Source organism: Prionailurus viverrinus, chromosome A2 (assembly GCF_022837055.1).
Source record: "Prionailurus viverrinus isolate Anna chromosome A2, UM_Priviv_1.0, whole genome shotgun sequence".
Lineage (NCBI taxonomy): Eukaryota > Metazoa > Chordata > Mammalia > Carnivora > Felidae > Prionailurus > Prionailurus viverrinus.
Genome location: NC_062562.1, coordinates 19,475,360 through 19,496,565, shown reverse-complemented (window position 1 = coordinate 19,496,565; position 21,206 = coordinate 19,475,360). Strand labels below are relative to the sequence as shown.

Sequence of the window (21,206 nt, the reverse complement as noted above, 5' to 3'; positions counted from 1 at the left end):
AAACATCCCCTGTTCTAAGGACTGCCCGGGTTCATGCCCAAGTTGATGGGCTTGCAATCCCTGCTAATAAGATAGACTCATAGCAGGTGGCCACTTGCTGGCCAGAGTGGCTGCAGGAGGACTCAACTCAGAGTACCTAGGGCTTCCTTGGAGAGGACTGTCTCTGGGAAATTCACTTTGCCATGGTCTGTCCTTCCCATTCTTCTAGGAGCTTGCTCAGCCACAGGCCTATTCTGAGCAATAAGGAGAGGTCCCTGAGGGCCCAAGTTGAGAGTGACCAAAGGGGCCATCAGGCCTGCCGAATCCTGGAGCTGGTTGGGAGAAGCCCAACAGTCTGAACACAGCAGCCTGAGTTTCCATAAAGGTGGGCTCAGGGCAGGTAGCAGCTGGGGCCTCTCTGAAGGTGGGCCCTTGGGAGAGAGATACATAAACTAACAGGATCCAAACTTAGCATCAAACCAGACATGGGTTAAACAGTGAGCACAGGAGTTGGTCAGGACTCTGGACACACAGACAGGCCTGGGTGTTGGAGTGTGGCACAGCCTTGGCCAGTTGGTGCTCAGGGACAAGAGTCAGACACTCAGGATGGGGACAGACATGGGGGAAGGCCACCTGGAAAGGGGAACAATACCTTTTTCAGCCACAGACAGATTGGGATCACTGCAGGGTTTGCAGGATCCGACCACTTGCTGGAACAGGGCCCGCTGGAAATTTGGCAGCTGAGGGGGGAGAAAAATATCAAAGATGGTGAAAACAACCAGGTACACCTCAGGAGGCAGAGCTATGGGCCCAGGAGCCAGATCATATTAAGAGAAGACAGGGAAATCAAAGCAGTGGTACCGATCATGCTCAGCCATAGGAAGACTGTCCCTCGCTATCTGGCTCTGAGTGCTGCCATGTCAACATTGGAGGCACCTCCCTACAATGCCTGGCTGGGCTCCAAGCTGTCTTGTACATGGCCAAGAAAAAGGACATAGGCACCTGAGGGTATCTAACTGTATCCCTCTGTCCTGACAGGGAGACCCATTGGCAGAAAGGACTGAGGCACCCCTCTACCCCTCAGCACTGGCAGGCTTGGCCTCCTGGAGATCCTTGCACAAGCCCAAGTTAGCAATGTGGATAAGGCAAAGGGCAGCACTCAAGCCTAGAAAGTCATGGACAGGACTCACTGTTCTGATGGGCAGCTGCCAAGCAGGCCTGCTCCCTCTACCTGGCAGGGCTGATCAGGCACAAGGAAGTACAGCTGAGGTAACAGTTATTGGAGGTGATTTTCATGGACTCTGATAGAAGGGCAGGCAGATTGGGCACAGGAAGGAGTTAATCCCCACATCTCTTTGTTCAAGGCCCCCAGGTAGGACATCCAGAGAGCTGTGCAAATGGTGGAGAGAGTAGCCTCAAGAGGCAATGAGGGGCTTCAGATAGATGGATGGATGAAAGAGGCAGAGTCTGTCTCAGTGAGGATGCCCTTCACACACACAGGGAGGAAGACCATCCTCCAGACCCATGTCCACCACTGCCTTCTCAGGATAAGAAAGAATGAGGTTCCTCTGCTAGACTGTTTATGGATAAGGAGTCCAGGAAGCTGTACAAGCAATGGGTTGGCAAGAAGGACAGCCACACAAGCAACTGTGGCTCTAACCCGCCAGCATTCTTCCTACAGGTCCACTCCATCTGGATTGCTGATCCTCAGAGCCACTGCAGTCCTGTCCAGAGTGGGCACCCAGCAGCCTTCTGAGGGTCTTATGGCAGAATGAAGGAGGCACACAGGGCAATATAGAAAGCCTAGCAGATGCAATGAGGGCAGCCCAGGCCGCCATACTTGCAGCAGAGGGCAGTCTGGGTCCACTACCTGTCCGTTCTCCAGGATGGCTGCTGGATACATGGCACTGCTTGGGCGGTCCCGGTGTGTGGGCAGCAGCAACATCATTTCCCGGGCGTGGCGGTACTTATCTGGCAGAGAGGGAGAGCCTGTAACCAAGTGAGAACAATCACGCACAGATGACAAGCCACAGATGGAAGGCCCAGCGGGCAAGCATCCTTGGGGCCAGGGAACCAGGGTAGGTGTCCCCTTGCAGCTGGGGTGAGGATGAACTCAGCAAGCACAGAAGGAATGAAGCAGAGCCCGCTGGTGAGATGGTGGTGGGGCCGCACCTGACATCCCAACTGAGGTGGGCATACTGCAGACTGGGGCAATGCAGGCCCACTGATAGAGCCCCCTCACGATGCTTAGAGGCAGATCATGAGAACCGAGGACAGTAGCTGGGCCCCAAAGGGCCCCCTGCACCCAGCGCTCTTGGGATATGGGGTGACCTGGATGCTGGGCTCTTTCAGGGGGCCCAGGCATGGGCACAGGCCAGCTTGCAATGGAGCCATCACACAGAGACAGAGACACTGAGATAACATAGTGGCATGGTTCTTACTTGATGCACTGTGTCTCCCCACACTTACCGTTTCCAGATACCAACTGGCTCTGTTCTCAGCTGACCCCCTACCACCTTTGCCCAAAGGCTTCTCCTTCCCATATTCGAGGCCTCCAGAGCCTGGCCTCTGCTTTCCTTGCTGTCCTACCATAGCTCCAGAGACAGGCTGGCTGGGGGCCCAGGGCCCTACACACAGGTGGCTCTCCAGAGTTTCTCTCTCTGAGACTTGCCCTTCAGTGAACTTGGGGGTCATATGGGAGCTAGTCTGGGAGTTGTGGGGCTTTAAGCCAGGCTCTTGAGTTTACTTGGTTCCTGCTCTTCTTTTGTGAGGCTTCTGTGGTGATATCCTCTGGCCTGAGGGGCTGTTACAGAGGCCAGACCTCAGCAGATGTGGTGGTCCAGTCCCCATCAATGCAGGCCATAGCTATAGGTCTTCAGGAACCTGTCAGCCTATGGTTATTGAGGGTACCTTCCACAGAAATAGAACAGCTTTCTGACTTTCTTTGGGAATGGATCATTTGGAAGGCCCTCCAGACATGCACCACTCGTTCCAGACACCAGCATGTCCATGAGAAACTAGCCCATGAGCAGCCTCTGGCTGGCTCAAGTGGTTGAAACCCCTCTGTGGCGTGCTGTTAGTGAAGCTAGAGAGTCCAAGGGCTCCATCTGAGAAGTGAACCTGCAGCTCTGGAGGCTCTGTGTCCTTGAAACCCAAGGTCCCTGGGGCCTTCCTTTGACTATGCCATGAAGGCACTGTCAGAGCACAACTAAAATAGGTCTCTGCAGTCAGCTTCCCCAGGAAGCTGCGACATTCCTCTTGCACTCATTTTAGACCAAGAAGATGAGCCTTAAATATCTTGAAGAAGTCAGTATAATAAAAATCAGTAATGGCTGTTTAGAGAAAAATGGAAAAGAGTTCTTAATTGCAATGATTTCTATAGTGCCTTCCCAGCAAGAAACTGAATGCTCCCTGAGCCCTGCCAGCCACAGCTCTGGACAGGACCCTTTTACTTAGTGTGCACAGAAAGAGACATGCACCTTTACACCAATCCAGTTACATCAAACTCCAACCTAACACCCATTCCACACCAGGCACGTGGTTGGAACATGGCACACTGCCTAACTCAGGCTGGCCATGGTCCCTGACCTCACAGAACTCACAGCCTGGCCCACCAGGCCAACCCCACATCTGCATACTCCATGTGCTGATACATGTCAGGGGTGCTAGGATGGAGGGACAGTAGCCTGCAGGCCCCAGATGCTGTGCTGAGGATTTGAATCCATGTGATGGAGGCCCCTCTTGTGCTATAACAGAGAGGTGCTTTGTGCTACTGCCAAGTTTTCCAATTCTGCCACTTCACTTTTCTCTCACTGCCCTCAGCCCTGGGCAGCCAATCCCATGGTAGCAGAGAATGACGGTTACTTTTCATTAAAACATTTAAATACCACAAGGGCTTTGGTGTCACAGGACTTTTGAACTGCTTGAGTTGTAGTCTGGTAAACCCAAGGGAGGCTATGTCCCAGCATGACTGAGGTATTCAAGGAGGATCAATCAGAATCTCCAGGTTTCCTAGCTCCACTCAGTCTTTTGACCATTAGGGGGAGCTGCCTACTTACAGGAGTATAGACTGTGCCTTGCAGGCCTTCTGGAAGATTTCAACAGGGACCACAGCAGAGAGTGTCAATGGGCTTGGTGAGGAAGGCCACTGGTGTCATGACCACTCTTGGGTGTGGGTGAGGGGACTCCAATGCAAAGGACTCTCCAGAACACCTTCTCATAAAAGCCTTCCCTTTACCCGTAACAACCAGAAAAAAGAGCAGACTTCTCCCTTCCCTCCATGCCCCCAGTGCATCTCCTACTGCATCTACCACATCTATCTGAAAAAGCAGTCTTCCTCTGCGATTCCAGATCTCTCTCCATCTTCTCTCACAGGGCCTACTGCTGGTACGCTACATACTGGCCTATGGTTTTCTCCAGATAGGCCTGCACATGGATTGCATGGATGGTGTAGCCTAGAAGTGAATTCCTGCTCCTTCTTAGCTGCCTCTGCACTCATCACCATTCCCAGCTTTGGGAATGTTTACTTTTGTACTTAATGTCTACTCCAGAAAGGGAAGGGGCTTCTGTCAGCCTTTCTCTATATGCTATCCTGGAGTTTGGCCCCTGTGATAGCTTGTCTCCAGAGACGGCAACCACCAATGCCTTCCCTTCAAAAACACACATGCCACTCTTCACATCATGAGGTGCAGTCTCATTCCCCACCTTGGTCTCTAGGTTGGCCTTAGTGACTTGACTAGTTGACAGAATGTGGCAAAAGGACGATTATGGGTTTCCAAGGCTGGGTAATAAGAAGCCTTGCAACTTCTGCCTGGGTACCTTAGAATGCCTGTTCTGAGAAAAATCAGCTGCATGCTGTGAGAAGCCCGAGGTACAAGTAAAGACCCTCCAAAGCGACTCTGGTGGACAGTCCCAGCTGAGCTGCCAGCTGCCATCTTGGATATGCAGCCTAGCTGAACCTTTAGATGATTACAGCCTCAGGTGACAACTGACTGCAAGCTCATGAGAGACTGCAAGCCTGGAAGCAATAGCCAGTGACCGCCTGGTGAGCTCAGACCACTCCTTTCTGTTGCCATCCTGCACAGCCACCCTGAGAAGCACTAGATCCTAGTCACTATAGCTGATTGCCATCCCACTTTAAATGCTTCTGTCTAAAAGGGTGGAGAATCAAATTTCACTGAGAACTAGGATCAGATTGTGAAAAAGATGCTGGCTCAGAAAACAATATTGAACCAATGAATAAGAAATCAGGCAATAACTGGCAAAGTAAATAGCTTTTCACAGAGCCATCTCTCCTGATTACGCCTTTCTTAGCTGACAAGGTCTTTTTGGTTGCTGTTCTTTTTTAGAATAATATTTTCCAGGGTTAAGTTTAGCCTTCAAATTTAATTTTCATACTGTGCATTCATCCTCAGTTCCTCAAGATAAGACTCATTGTTGCCTTAACTTTGATTTTTATTCTTGCAAATGTTTCAATGGAAAAGAACTGAGCTTTCTCCTGGGCCACATGTCCTCTTACTGAGGTGGAGATGTGACAGCCAGCCACCTCTGTGGTAGCGTAGCTATAACCGCTACTCAGGGCAGGGTCTGAAGCCAGACAGAGAGACTGCTGAGCTGGGAACCCTTGAGTCCTTAGTGCTAAAAGGGGAACATTCTCTAAGTCACAGGGCCGCTTTCAAAGACAGAGCCACAGATGAGAGGAGGACAAGTGGGGCTCATGAGGCCCTCTCCTCCCTTCTGCAAGCAGCGCCCTGCCCTCCTTACCTCGGGCACTGGAAGGGGCAGAGGTAATCATCTGGGATGGTGCTGAGTGAGTGGAACTCAGGCTGGAGGAAGAAGGGCTTGCCTGGGACGAGGACAGAACAGAGACGTTGGTGATTGAGCCCTGGTACCTGGGGTTGGGATACGCGAGCTGCAAAGGGAGAAAAATCAGCAGGATAGAGGTCTGAATGGCCAGGATTGTAGGACTGGCCCAGAGTTGGCTTCTTCATGCCATGAGGTGCCCAGACCCAGTGTCTGATGAGGTACCCTGGGTCCTGATGGGGGCCAGGATGGTGGCTGGCACTATAGGTCACCCTCACCACCCATGGAGCAGGGCTGTTGGGTCGATTGTAATGGTGATGCCCATATAGGATGCAGGACTTAGCCATCAGAAATGCCAGGAAGGAAGGCAATTTGGCAGAGGATCTTTCCCATGGGCTCTAAGAGCAATCATGACTGAAGCTAGATTTCCTTCTTGGAAAGTAATGCCTGGGAACTTTATTGACATGAGATGGAGTGGAGGGAAGGCAGTTTTACTGGCTCTGGGTATTCTGATTTCAGAAACTAGAGAACTAGGCAGGGGTATGAGCCCTCAGACCAAATCAGCCAGCAGAGAGGCGAGTCCTCCAGGTACGGTGCTCTCGCCCACACTCCTTGGACAGCTCTGGTACCTGCATATGATGGTATAGATCCTCGGGAGCCTCGCCCATGGAGCTGTCACCCAGAACCACCACGTTTCCTGCTTCGCTAGATGCATGTGAGGAGAGAGAGGATGACGAATGGCGACCTGTGCCCATCAAGTTCATGGGGCTGCGAACAAGAGTGGGAGATAGGGAGGAGTCAGGCGGGGAGCTGAGAAACCTTGCTAGGTGGTAGGGGGACAGTGTAAGGGTGTGTGTGAAACAGTCACCCCTAGCCTCAGATGACACTATTTTAGAGGGTTTCAGAGTTAATGCTTATACCCATTTGAGGCCTGGGGCAGTCCTGAATCCCTGCCTGCTGCTCAGGGGCCCCTGTTCTGGCAGAGCCAATGGTAGGCTGGCAAAGTCTCTATTTGGAGTTAAATGGTTTATGGCCACTCCATCTGATTATATAAATAGTTTTTCAGTTAGGAGGGATGAAAGTGATATGCTCAATCAGGTCAAGGATTCCAGGTCCCCTTCCTATGTGATGTTACTCTGAGCCAGTAGCCACCCCCTGCTGGGATTTGCTCCTAGGCTCCTAGGCCAGGGGTATCTTCCTGGTATGAGGAAGCTGTCAAAATAGCTGGCTAGAAACCATCTGTTGACTTCCTTCCATATCTGTGGTCACAGGCTCATCAATACCCTCCTCTATCAATAGTAGGCAGTCCTTTTCATTCATTCCTTCTTATTTATAGAGGCCCACTCTGTGCTAACTTACTACTTACATTGGAAAACAAACCCAAGTAAGGGGCTCCTCTCCCTGGCTCCTCCTCTGATCTGGCCTTCCTGCCCTGGAGGCTTGGAGTATCTTCAGTTGAGCCCAGACAGACCAGGACTCCTGAGTTCAGAGTAGGGACACCTTGATGTGCTTCCACATCACCATGTCGTTCTTTCCCTTAAACTGACTGGTGATCCTCATTCCCCTTGGGATCAAGTCCAAAGGCCTGAATGAACATGGCCCATTTAGAGCTGGAACTGGCCCTCTTCCATGCCCTGGAATCCTGCACTCCAGCCACAAGACTCTGCTGGTAGGGCTGACCAGGCTGGCTTGTTCACATCTTGAGATGCCTGCATACGTTAGTCTCTTTGCCTGGATCTTGTTCTATCACCCTCCTAACCCCATCCCATTTCTGCCTCACAAACTTCTACTTATCCTTCAAGACCTACCCCAAATGCCCCCTCCTCTATGTTCTCACAGGACCATGTACACTTCTCTCTCTCCCAGGATGACTGGATGTGACCATGGGTCTTATGGCAGGAGCTGTGTGTTTGATGTATGCATGGGTCAGAGGGTATGTGAGTGAATACACACACCTACTATTTCAGGCTTTCTTGCTCTGACCTTTGACATCCAGACTTACCTCCATGGAGGGGACCCTCCCCAGCTCTAAGGCCGTACCTGTGCCGGTGGGTCATCTTGATGCTCTCAGGGCTCATGGGACTATGGGATGCTAGGACATTTCCCCGTGGGGTGCTGGTGCCTGAACATGCAGGACTTAGCTTGTCCAAACCCGGAAACTCCTGTTGAGAAATGAATGTCCCTTCATCAGAGTAAACAATGAATAAGTAATTAAGGGGTGAGAGGGAAGGGCTGGCTAGTGGTAAAAATGTAAAAGAAGAATGTAAAAAGAAAAAGAATCAGATACTTTTGGCAGAACCTGAATTGCTGACTTCTTTTGGGCAATGGCCCCTTCATGACTAAAACACTCTCCTGACTGCACTGGAGTCTAGACCAGAGGCTGAGAGGCCTTGGGTTGACCCTACTAAGAGAACACATCTGGAAAAGGCTGAAGTTACTCTGAGTTCACAGGAGTGTGTTAAGAGGCATTCTTGGTATAGAATAAGTGGACTAAGAGCTGAGAAGCAGGAGAAGAGGAGTTGATTAACAGCTGCCAGTCAGTTTACATAAGGACTGGGGTTGGGTTTACTGGACTGCTAAATGGCCCAACTCTCAGTGTCCTGGGTTAAGTTGCCTGTGACACAGTTTATGGGGACAAACGATGTAGAATCCTGATGTGGGCCCTAAGTCCTACTGGGGATATTTCTGAGCTTGGCCTAAAGAAGCAGCAGGTTTTCCATGCCCTTCTCCCAAAACACGCTGAAATGAAAAAGAAGGGTAAACTGGAGAGGACACCTCCACGTGTGTCCTGGAGACCTTGATGTATGCGGGTGAGTATTTTGTGATCTTTGCTAAAGTGACCCAACAGCTTTGCATGGCAGAGAACATCTCCTGTTCTAGTGGTCAGGCTCTAGCCTGCTTGGGTCACTTGTGGTGATGAGAAAGTTCGCACATAGCAGAGACTAACCAAGAATGAGAGGTAATAGAATACCCATTAGATTTAGTGACACTAACCAAGTTCTTCACTAAATGGATATTTTAATTTTAAGGTAGAAACACAAAAGACTTTCACTTTCTCTGCATGTTTCACCCTGAAATACCATGGGAAGATCATTACAGAAAGGAGAAATTTCAGGCCCTATAGGCTTTCCTCTGAAAAATGTGCCCACTTCTCAAACTACAGACAAGCTTCTTTTTCTCTTTTTGGAGTCCATGCTATCTACAACTGGGCAGGAATGGTTGAGACATGCACTGGGGGCCACCAGCATCAAGAACAAGGCAAGTCAACCCCAACAGGTTAGGCCACTGAGTCTGAGTGGTCCAGTCTCTCTAGGGCCAGTGATTATCCCTGAAGAGGAGCCTCTTGTCCGAGATGGCCTTGCCTAACACCAAACAGCTCTATTTTCCTTGTCACAGATAATAAGGTTCACACCTCTTGAGATTTGGCACCCAGACTATTTAGCAGATAGGTTTCTCTCGAAACACCTGGAGTCAGCTTTATTGTTGAAAATGGGGTGAGGGCACATAAACAGGGGTTTCAAGACCACCTGGGCCCTGTTATCTGCCAGCCAGCATTCCCTGCGAGACTGCTGAGGGGAACCTAGTCCTGGAATACAGGCTCTGCTTTTGCTTGTGTGAATCCGTCTTTGGGCCAACCCTGCTGTTGAAGCCCAAGAGCCAGGTCAGAGTCGGGAGAACTTCTGGAGCAAGAGGGCATGAAGATGGCAAGGGAAAGAGGGAAAAGAGGGAGATGGGGAGAGAGGGCTGGCTCAAGCTATGTCTTACCTCTGTAGGTTCTTGGGATGAAAAATATCTCCAAAGAGATATCTACATGTGGATCACATAATTTAGCTCTTTTCTTCCTCATGTGAAAACCTCTCTTCACCAGCACAGTACCTTGAAAAACATTCTTTGCCCTTGAATCTGACTCCTCCTCAGGGAGGGGAGTGCGTGAGGGGATCCTGGGCATCCTTCCCCTGGATAGAACACTCACCTCTGCCTCTTGCCCCTCTGTGGTGGGGACAGCTTTTCCTTCACATTCCCCCCACCCTTTCCTTTGGCTTGTTGCACAGTCTGCAGGGAATGGCATCTGGTTCTACGGCAGCAGGGGCATGACAGGGATCAGCTTACATGGTAGAGGCTGGCCCGCATCATCTGGAACTGATCAATTAGCTTCTTATGCAGAGGGCGCATCTCTGGGTGCACAAACTTCTCATGAACTGCGAGCCCAACTCCAAGGACATGGACCTATTAGGGTGACAGATAAGGCCACTCTGCAAGTCAGGGAGTGGACCTTGACAACTGCAGCCATCCTGTGGTGCATAGCTTTTCCCTCGTGGCCACTGGCCTCTAAGCCCTGTAAGTCATACCTGCTCCTGCATGAGCTCCTTGAGCTGGGTGATCTTCTCTGTATCTCCTGGGTGCTTGGCAATATAATCTTTGTCAAAGAAGGCCTGAGAAAGGAAAGGCTCAATCAGGAAGACTTCCCAGGACTACCCCTTAGAGGGGACCCAGGAAGTGTAAGTCTAAGGTACCATTTGAAAGGAAGGTCCTGACTCCTCACAGGTATACACACCATCTCCAGCCTGGCCTGCTTGGACCTCCTGCAATCAGAGGTATGTTTTTTTGCATCTAAGAAGGACTGAAGGTGGTCAAATAATCTAAGCCTGGGTACTGGTCCCAGTCCCTCACAGAGCTTTGATGGTCTGGGTAGGACAGGTAGGGCTGGTGGCCAGGGTGTAGGGCTCAGTCTCTTAGACACCCACAACTTGCTTCTTGTGAAGGGCTGGGCTCCAGGGCTCCTCTTGGAGGCCATTTAACATCCTTCCCTAATCAGATGGATTACTCATCTGTCAGAGTTCAGAGAATAAAAAAGAAGAGACGGTCCCATAGGAGAGCCATGCCACAGAAACGAGGAGTGGTAGTGAGCCTCATGCCCGGGACCATCCTCCAGTCGGCTGAGGCACAGCTAAGGGAGGGCTAGCTGGGAAGGCTGCCCTAGAAGGCTGGGGTCTCAAGGAGAGGAGCCTGAGAACCACCTTCTCAGCAAGGCTGCCTGTTGTGGGTTTGGTCCAGGGCCCAGCTCACCTCTTGGTATCTTGCGACACCTCCATTGACAGCGGCATCGATGACGCCATTCAGGCACATGCTGAGCAGATTGATGTTGCCATGTGCCTGTCTGTGTTGATACTGGCTAATCAGGGCCCGTAGTTCCTGGTTCTTGTTCTCAACCACTTGGATGGCATTCTCCAGAGGGCTCACCTCCACCTGAGGGCACAGGGCACAGGGCACACAATGTTGTCCCAGGCATGATAACAACCCCTTCTTCATAATGATCCTGAGAACAGGGATCTAAGGCCAGTGATGCTGATTCTCACCCTTGTTCCTGTGGACTTAAGACTCCCTGACCCCTTTCAAATGTTCTCTTCTGATTTTTAGGCACTTAGAAGTATAGTAAAGAGTGAAGAACATCAGTTTTGAAGTCAGAGAGCTCTGACTTCCTGAACCTCAGAGAATAGTTTCCACATTTGTAAATTGGGAGATTAAAAATATCTGCTCCCCTGGTGTTGTCAGGATTAAAAGGGAGAAGATGCACAAAGCTTCTGACACAGGATTGGCCTGTGGCAGTCTAGGCCAGGCAGGTGGCCGAAGCTCTCTGTCTTTGGTCCTTAGAGAAAGGTCCCCAGAGCCAGGGCTGAGGGAGCAGCTGTGAAGATCAGCTCCATCCAAAACGTGTCTTACCAGTTCCCTCCTCTCCACTTCGAACCACCGAGAGATGCCAGGCAAGCTGTGGGTGAGGGTCAGTGTGGTACGCTCGATCCACAGGCTCTGTAAGGATGGCACAGACAGGGACAGGCCATTAAGCAATTTCTTCCACACCTGCCTGCTTGAGGGATGAGACAGGGACAAGATCCTGAGAAAGTGGGGCTTGCCCCTGGCCCCACTGCCCCTACTTTCCCACTGTTGTTCACCTTGAATTCATTCTCCTTGTCCTTGGGGCCTTTGTGAAAAGGCCTGTCGTACCGGAACTTCCTCACATTGTTGACACGGTAGAAGCTCTTGACGCGATCTGGGACCCTATCCATTTGCAGGACATCCACATAATCTGGAATGGGCGTCACCGCATAGATCTGCAAGTCTGGGCAGGAAGTGAAGGGGAAACCCAGACTTGCCCAAGGGATGGATCTGAATACTGACCCCTGTCATCACCCAAAGGAGAAAAGAGCCCCATAGCCCCTGTTCCCTCCTGGCAGCAGCAAGGAGCAGGACCCTTGTGCAGACTCAGGCACAGTTAGACCAGATTTCCCTATCTGCACCCTCTTCCCGCTCTAGCATTGAGCCTTCTGAGCACTCAGCCAAGGTGAGATGTCAACAGCCAAGAAAGAAGGGAAAGGGGTCAGAAGAACGCAGGTGGCCACACCGCAGGAGCAAGAAAGTTGCAAAGGCCTAAACCTGCCCAATGTAGGTAAACTGTATTTACTGCAGAACAATCTTTTAATAAGAATACTATTTGGGGTCTTTGTAGAGAGATAACATGGGAGTCCACCTGTTCTCCCTCCCTGGAACAAGCTTACAGTCATGGTGACTGTCATGAGGTCTCCAAGGAAGCTGTGTGAGGGGGATGAGGGGGAGGCCAGTATTTGTATCCACACTTCCAAGTACCACTAAAAACACAGGCACTCTCCATCTCCTTCCCCATACCCTCCATACCCACTCTCAGGGCTGTACCTCAGTCCTCCTGATAAAGACTAGGGATAATAACAGATGCACACAGGAGTGGAGCAGGGGATAGAAATGGTAGTTATCCCTGTGGCAAGAGTTCTGGTGGGATCCCCAATTACCCTGTACAGTGCCTGCTTCTGGATGCCTAGGCAGGTCCTTCACAGGGCCAGGTAGGGACTTAGGTGATGGTAGCAGCCCAGCCTGAGGGATGAAGGTCCCGCAGAAGCCCTGCTTCAGGCACCCACAGCTAAGGGCATGCCATGCTTCTTCTGTACGAGGCTGCATGAGGGTCCTGCTAAGTGTGGGTTCAGTGATGAGGACATATTCTGTTCAGGACTTATGGGTAACTTAGCCTGTAAGACCAACAACATAGCATAGGGGCAGCTGACTGGGTGGGCCTCACCTCCCAGGACCCCAGCCCGCCTTCCCTCGCCAAGCATAGAAAGATACACTGGGCATCACACTGCAGGATGGCATCGTCAGGGTGGTTGGGGTGCTGCATGGCGACCGCCTGTGGGAACTCGCTGAGCATCCTCTGCTGGAAGGCCTCCAGCCTCTCGTAGTCATGGCCCCGGCACACGTATTCTTTGTTCTGCCACAAACAAGAGAGCATGCTCTATGCCTTGCCCACAGCCCCCACCTCCACATGGGTGTCAATAGCTACTTGTGTCACAAGCATGTCCTAGGAGCCCCTGTGACAGGCATGGGGCATAGCACTCAGACTCTGCCCAAAGGGAAATGATGATCCAGAAGGGAGAGGGACAGAAAAAGGGAGACTTGCACTGTGATGTGGCAGCCGGGAGGCAGGGCACAAGTTGCAGGAAGCAAAGGAGGGAGGGTGCCTTACCCAGGAAGGGGTGAGAGGTGAAGGGTGGGATTTTAGAAAAGGCCATGCCTGAGAAGAGTCCTGAAAGGCCCACCTGGGCAGCTCTGAGGGAGGAGCGGGGAAGGGTACTCTATGTGGGCACAGTGACAACCAGGGCAGCAACAGCCTGTACAGGAAAAGGTTGTGTGTGGAGAGGTGGGAGGGTGAGGAAGATGCCTGCAAGGAATGATTTCCAGGGGTGCCACCACACAAATCTTAACAGGGGGGTGACCAAGTGCATGCTTTTGAAGGGCCACTTTGGTTAGTGGGAACAAACAGTCCAAACATTATTCAGCGTCTAGTAGGTATTCAGTAATTATTTACTACATGGGCAGTAAATTCCTTTGCAATTATGTCAGCAGAACAAATAGACATCATCCTAACTACACATTTCTTAAAACCCTGTTAATACCATATTTGGTTTGGGTTAGGTCTCAGTTTTTCTTCTAGTGGGCTGCAGTAATAACAGGGCCCCCTCAACCCTGCTATGCTTACCTCACAGCTGGTCACGAGTGAATGGAACACTTCTCCAGCCCTCTGGTGATATATGTCTGCCTGCCCAACTACCTCACTAGATCCACTTTGACAAAGTTGCATCAGGCACTGGCAGCCCCTCCTGGCATGTCTTCAGAGGAAGAGAGAGAAGTTCCACAGGGCCAGCCATATGGTTACTGGTACAGGGATGATTATAGGCCAGGTCCTGGAGGACTTCACACCTTTTGGAACAGAATTTCTGCCCCCTTTTCACCTCTCCTCTTACTATGGGAGAACTCAGCTAAGGCTGGGCCACATGTCTGGATGAATCAGAATGGAAAAACAATACCAGAAGGGAAGTCACGGTCAGGAGGAGCAGGCTGGCCTCTCCAGTGAACAGACCAATAGTTAAAGGACAAGAGACATTTCTAAGTCCCTTGCTTGATAAGCAGAACTGACAAAGAAGATAATTGTAAAGAATTGGTCTTTTCATATCAACTCAGAAATGTACAACCCTCACCAGTATCTGTTCCTGGGTCAAATAAAGAGAAACAGAAATTCCCCCAAGAAGGGAAGGCTGGATGTTTTCCTGTCCCTGTGCAGATTAGTAGATAATCACATTTGCAAAGCAAGAGAGGCAGATGGTCCAGGGAAACCAAGCTGACAGAGCTAAAGTAATAGATGGCCTATGTGTTCAAGGAAGGTGAGGGAGTAGCCTAGCCTTCTGGGGAAGGCCCAGCAGGAAGAAGGCACATAGCGTTGACCTTGATGCTGGTTGTCAGTTTCAAGTTGAGGATGCCCAGCATCCTCACATGAGACAGATCCGGCTGCTGCTGCTTTGTACTTTGTCCTTGCCATTTACCAGGCAAACAGCTACCTCTACTGGGACTTACTACATTTGCCAGAGATGAACTGAGCAGTGGAGGGAAGGGAAGGCAGCATGTGGCTAGGCCAGGCGGATCTGCATGCAGGAAACACAGCTCCTAGGGAATGCCCCTTGTGTCGAGACAGAGATGGACTGATGGGTGACATTTCCTAACACCGATTGTTATTCTTCCTCCCGTACTGGCACTGCTGAAACCACATTTGAACATTCAGACTGTCGCCTGCAAGCATTATTTGGATGGCTCAGATGCAGGTTCTATGCCAGGTCTTACTTGTCAGAAAGCTCTGCGTACCCTGAGACACTGATATACCCTGTGACATAAGCATGAGTGGTGTAAGCCAGGGCAAACCACGATGGAGAACTCCTGTTTGAAGGGGAAAGAAATGAGGATACCAATGGCCTGATTTTGTAGTATCCAAAATAATGATGTTTTAGAGTACAATCTGGTTTATGATATACAAATTGTGGGACTAAACAAGGAGAATAAAATAGTAATAAAGCGTACTTTGCAAAGACAAAATGAGAAAGAAGTTACAAGGCCAGAATCATTAGTTTGTCTAAGGACTTTATAGAGATGCTTTTGGTTTCTTATTCTTGTGTAATTCATTCTTTCTCTTCTGCTGACCTCTACTTCCATTGCTTTTGTATAATCTCTGCTGGTGGGGGCAGCAAATATGCCACTTCTGAGATGCCTGAAGTGGAAGGTCCCTAGAGAGTGAACAAGTCAAGTCTGGTCCTCCTGAGGAGACCCTCTCCTCATTCACATTCTGCTGCTAGAAACATTCCTGTGGACTGGAATTGGAGCCTTCCTGCAGGTCACAATTAGGCGCAGTGTACTTGCTAGCCCTGTCAGTGTTACTAGTTCCTGCAGAAGTCAATTTTCTTTTTCACCTAGAATGATTACTGCCTAGGAAATGTGAAAGTTGATCTGCCTTACCACCTAAAATGTGGTTAGTCTGGACTCTTGCTAGCAGACTGGCTTTTTTTTTTTAATTTTTTTATGTTTTCTTAAAAATTTTAAAAAAAAAAATTTTTTTTTCAACATTTATTTATTTTTGGGACAGAGAGAGACAGAGCATGAACGGGGAGGGGCAGAGAGAGAGGGAGACACAGAATCGGAAACAAGCTCCAGGCTCTGAGCCATCAGCCCAGAGCCCGACGCGGCGCTCGAACTCACGGACCGCGAGATCGTGACCTGGCTGAAGTCGGACGCTTAACCGACTGCGCCACCCAGGCGCCCCTATTAAAAAATTTTTTTTAACGTTTATTTATTTTTGAGACAGAGAGAGACAGAGCATGAACAGGGGAGGGGCAGAGAGAGAGGGAGACACAGAATCTGAGACAGGTTGCAGGCTCTGAGCGGTCAGCACAGAGCCCAACGCGGGGCTCGAACTCACGGACGGTGAGATCATGACCTGAGCCGAAGTCGGACACTTAACCGACCAAGCCACCCAGGTGCCCCTGGCTTTTTTTTTTTTAAAGGAGCCACTAAGCCCAACTGACTTGTGATGTGATACCAAGCTCATCATTGCTCACTGACGAAAGGAATTTTTCCAATAAGACAGGATCCCAAACATATCAAAGGGATTCTATGAACTTTCCCAGCTGCTGGTTGAGACTTGTAAACATGGAACATTAGTAAGATATTGGGACTGGGGACAGTCAGAGCTAGTGTTAGGTCCCAACTGCAGCCCAAGGCCCCTTCATCAGCACAGCTTCTTTTAGGTCCCCTGAGAATGATGAATCCCTATGGGCTGCAGCCTATAAGCCCAGACTGACTTTTCCTGGAGCCTCTGGCTTATGTGGAATAAATAAGAGAATCACAACTGTTCAGCTGGTGTCAGTATGTCTATAGTCAGTCATTCCTTCTCTGTTGGTATCCCACCTCAGCCTTCCAGGTGGGAGAAATGGCTTTCACTATCCGGGGATAGAGAACTGGCTGCCAATAAAAGGCTTTCCATAGCCAGATCCCATTTGACAGCTCACAAGCTTCTCTGAAATCAACAGGTTCTCAATCCTGGCTACAGAGCATACAGTGCAGCCTGGTGTAGAGCCATCATCTTAAATGACAAAGCCCAACAGGCCAGCATCCTGTTTAGGTCAGGGTTGTCCTGGTGTCCTATTTGGCTAAAAATAGTCACAATGGAGGATTATAGGCATTGGAACTATAAATTGGAAGGCTTCTAGACATACCTATGGGTCATTCTCAGACCCTGGTCATTTCCTGCAGGAATTTGGTTGATTTGGTAAGAAAGTCACCCTTGTATATTCCAGGTAGCTACAAAATAGTACAGCAGAGTAAAACAAAATCTAAAGTTGGGAGCCAGTCCAATCAAGTAAAGCCAAAAGCTTTTTGTTGACTAGTTAGTCCTTCAAAAAGTAGTATTCAGTAGAACAGGGGAAAAGATAAAAACCAGGTTATAAATGAATTACTGTGTAAAATATAAGTTCTTGTGACTACCTGAATGGACTCACCCGAAGGAAGAAAGGAAACTTCCTGCCATAGAAGCCGACTCGAAAGAACTCAGGCTCCAGGCGTTGCTGCTCCATGATGTTGTCATAGTAGCTGGCCTCCATTTTCTGTGAACAAGAAAGGCAGCTGCATTTAGGTTGGCCTGACTGCTACTGGTGTGCAAAGCAAGTTCTCCCAGGTCCAAGTAGACACTGTCTTTTGGAAAGACTGTGTGAGAAGTGAGCCCCTAGCCATGGTCAGCATCTCCCCAGGTTGCCTCATAATGGAAGAGGAAACCCTCCTCTTCCATCATCCTCTGAAGGTAGGGTGGGGACAGCAGCCTAGTGCTCATAATGTCCTACCCAGTGGGTGGGCCCAACCTGATACAGATCCAGGCTTCCTGAACTTTCAGGGGGCACAGGTTTAACATGAAATTTTTTTTGCCCAGGGATTTCTGTTTTTGACTGATACTCATTACACCAAATGACTTCTAGCTCATGTTAGTTAATTGGTGGCTAACAGCTATTCTCAGCACCATTTTCCATCAGTCTAACTGCATTGCTCTTGCTCATCTATCATCGGACTAAAGATGCTAATAATCACAGTGAGAAAGTCTCAGTTGCCAGCATCACTGGTACTGGTTCCAATTTAGGAGATTTTAAACTTTGAAAGTTGAACCAATATCTATGATTTTTACCAACATCAGTAAGTTTGGTATTAGTATTGGCTGACCTGGCTTCACATTCAGAAAAACTCACTGAATTTTGACTGGGAAGATAGTTGTAACACACTAAATCAAGCCAGCTTGCTGAGGAGCAGTGGCCTCCAAAGACCAGTCAAGAAGCTACTTCTAGAGAACTACATCTATTATAAAGATCCAAATATCCATCTGGATCAGGGAACGTGGCACAGCTGGCCATGCTGCAGAGGGTGCAGGAGGAGGGTAAGCTGACACTGCTGGCTTCTCTTTGCTATTGAAGTTTGTAGCTGTTATGGCTCAGAATCCAGCACCAGCAGCCAGGAAAATCTGGTGGAGACCTTCAAAGTCCATGGGACATTTCACTTAATTTTTGAATATTTTGCATCAAAGAAGGGAATAAGAACAAGGTGCTTGAAAGTGACCACAAGCCAAAGCAGGGAAAGATCTTATAAAGTTTTCATATGAAGCATCCCTGAGCAAAATCATTTTAGGTGAAGCTTCTTTGTGAAGGTGAGCTGCCATCTCCTCCGTGAACTCCCCCTTCTTATCCTGCATATGCTGCTTCTCCCTTCCGCCAGCACCAGTGGCCCTTGGGGTCTGGATCATATAATCATTTGTCAGGTGTGTGTTTTAGTTCCCCAGTCAGACTGCAAATATCTCAAGGGTAGGAACCTTGGCCTCTGCTTCTCCTGTACATCCACAGCACTAAAGCAAGGGCTAGACCTGCAGTGAATGCTCACTCAGAAACGGATGCCAGGACAATGCTAGTACCTCCAGTCAGGGTTGGGTTGGGGGAAGAGACAAAGCTCACCCGAATCCAGCTGAGGCTCTGATAATCGTAGAGGCTCTCGTATTGACATGCCAGCTCCCTGCACAGTGGGATTCCAAACTCCCAGCTCTGTGTTGGAAATAGGAACAAGGCTTCAGCACCTCAGACATCCTCAGAATGGCCCAGACTCATCAAATACATTAGAGGGCACAACCAAAGGCCCCCTGCAACTCATCTGTCACAAAGAACATCTGCTCAAGATGAGTCTGTGGAGCACAACACACAGTGCTCTGGCTTTCTAGCTCAAGGTTGTCGCTTTGAGGTTTCTCCTCAAATGTCTCTATCTCCAAAAGGCCATTTCCTGACCACCTCATCAAGGACAGGAACTTCCCCAGCCATTGTCTGTTTCAGTACTCCCAAGTTATCTTTAAAGGTATTTACTTTTTTGTTGTATTAATCTCAATAGATGATAAACTACATGAGGGCAGGGACCCTGTTTATTTACTTTATCCTCAGAGCCTAGACCAGTGCCAGGCATGAGCAGATAATAAAGATTTATTTAGTAAGTTAATGAAGGAAGCAATGACTTTTGCTTTTATTTAAATTCCAGTTAGTTAACATACAATGTAATATTAGATTCTGGTGTACAATATAGTGATTCCATGCTTCCATATAACACCCAGTGCTCATCACAGCAAGTGCACTCCTTAATCCCCATCACCTATTTCACCCATCTCCCCACCCACCTCCCCTCTGGTACCACCCGTTTGTTCTCTATAGTTAAGAGTTTGTTTCTTGGTTTGTCTCTCTTTTTCCCTTTGCCTGTTTGTTTTGTTTTCTAAATTCCACATATGAGTGAGATCATATGATATTTGTCTTTCTCTGACTTATTTTGCTTAGCATAATACTCTCTAACTATGTCCGTGTTGTCGCAAATGGCAAGATTTCACTTTTTTTATGGCTAATATTCCATTGTGTGTGTGTGTGTATATATATATATATATATATATATATATATATATATATATATATATATACCACCTCTTCTTTATCCATTCATCTGTCAATGGACACCTGGGCAGAAACAATGACTTAAATTTTTCCTTAAATGTTTATTATTGGGAAAGAGAGAGACAGAGTGTGAGTGAGGGAGGGACAGAGAGGGAGACACAGAATCTGAAGCAGGCTCTAGGCTCTGAGCTGTCTGCACAGAGCCCGATGTGGGGCCCGAACCCACAAACCATGAAATCATGACCCGAGCCAAAGTCAGATGCTTAACCGACTGTGTCACCCAGGAACTCCAGAAACAATGAGTTTTGAATTAAGATCACTGAAGCTCAGAAACAGTTAAAAAAACCAAGCAGAAAGTGGCTACCCAAGGACTTAGTAGTAGGCCTGACAACTTCCTTTATAGAAATATTCAAATATCAAAGAAGGTTTCAGATGATCCTTGCCTAGTGAGGTCCCAGGCTGTCTCTGTGGTGTGGCCCCTGTTACAGTTATAGGCCCATATAACAGGTGCCTGTGGAGGGCTTAAGGGGCCTTCACTAAGGGCCAGTACTGCCCATTTCCCCTGCTTTTTAATATAGTGCTTTCTTTTGTTAGACTGGGAATCACTGGTTTACTTGATATTTCAGCCAGGCTCTTCTTGCCAACTTCTAAATGCTAATTAAAAAATTTTTATTATAGGACATTTTAAGCATATAGAAAAAGAGAAGAATGAACCCCTAGGTACTCATCACCCAGCCTCAACAATGACTAGTTGTCATTGACAACTCATTGCCAGTCTTGTATCATTCATACCCCAACCACTTACTGCCCCCCAGAGTTTTTGAAGCAAATCTCAGACATCGTATAATTTCACCTAGTCATATTTCAACATGAATGCTTTAATAGTAAGAACTATATTTTTAAAAAATACCATTTGAAATAGCATCAAGGAGAAGGACAACGCTATGTCATCTGGGACTGTGTTTCTCAAAAAGAGCAGATTATTTCTATCCTTTGAAAGAATTAATGTCATACGGATTGAAACCACAGGGCCAATTAAAAATCTTGAAACAAACCAAAGGGAATTTTTAAATACACCCTGGCTCCCTGAGCCAATACAATGCCTCTGCCCCAGTGAGCTAGGAAACCTTTTATACTCCCATATTATACCCCTTTTGAGGGGCACATGTCAGCCCCCCTTCCGGCTCCAAGTGCTACTTGGGCAGGTTTTAGCCAAGGATCCTCAATAGGGTCTGCCTGGTAGGCAGCTCCATGGGGGCCGGCTAAGCAGCTGAGCTGTGCACAGACCTGTGGCCAGCTTGCCAAGAGCGCCCCATGGGGAACTGCTCATTTAGGTGATAAGGGCCCCATGTAGGGCTAATGGCACTCAGCCAGTTAGCAGCCTGTAGCTCCCAGTAAAGCAGGTCTTCTTCCCTACTGGGATTAATGTTCATCTGCCTTGCTGGCATCTCTGCCTGATTTGTGTAATTTGCCCTCCTGCTCCAAGCCCTCCTCCCACCCACCCTCAATTATCTTTAGAGTGAGCCAGGACCAAGATTTTTAAGACATTCTGTCAGCCTTAAGGGA

The 21,206-nt window shown here is 48.9% G+C and overlaps 1 protein-coding gene across 3 annotated transcripts in view; it reads right to left on the bottom strand.

Annotated features, from left to right (window-relative positions):
- Positions 1-21,206, bottom strand: part of DOCK3 (dedicator of cytokinesis 3) — a 580,531-nt gene that overhangs the window by 6,743 nt on the left and 552,582 nt on the right. For 2 of the 3 annotated variants that reach the window (XM_047849909.1, XM_047849907.1), the window contains 14 exons: positions 18,672-18,758; positions 17,184-17,288; positions 12,934-13,075; positions 11,733-11,899; positions 11,503-11,589; positions 10,849-11,028; positions 10,296-10,364; positions 10,131-10,214; positions 9,892-10,008; positions 7,822-7,943; positions 6,411-6,549; positions 5,743-5,890; positions 1,850-1,968; positions 632-719 (listed from right to left, as the gene is read on the bottom strand). In XM_047849909.1, coding sequence (XP_047705865.1) covers positions 632-719; positions 1,850-1,968; positions 5,743-5,890; positions 6,411-6,549; positions 7,822-7,943; positions 9,892-10,008; positions 10,131-10,214; positions 10,296-10,364; positions 10,849-11,028; positions 11,503-11,589; positions 11,733-11,899; positions 12,934-13,075; positions 17,184-17,288; positions 18,672-18,758 — 1,654 coding nt within the window. The remainder of the gene's footprint in view (positions 1-631; positions 720-1,849; positions 1,969-5,742; positions 5,891-6,410; positions 6,550-7,821; positions 7,944-9,891; positions 10,009-10,130; positions 10,215-10,295; positions 10,365-10,848; positions 11,029-11,502; positions 11,590-11,732; positions 11,900-12,933; positions 13,076-17,183; positions 17,289-18,671; positions 18,759-21,206) is intronic. The other variant, XM_047849906.1, reaches the window with a different exon arrangement.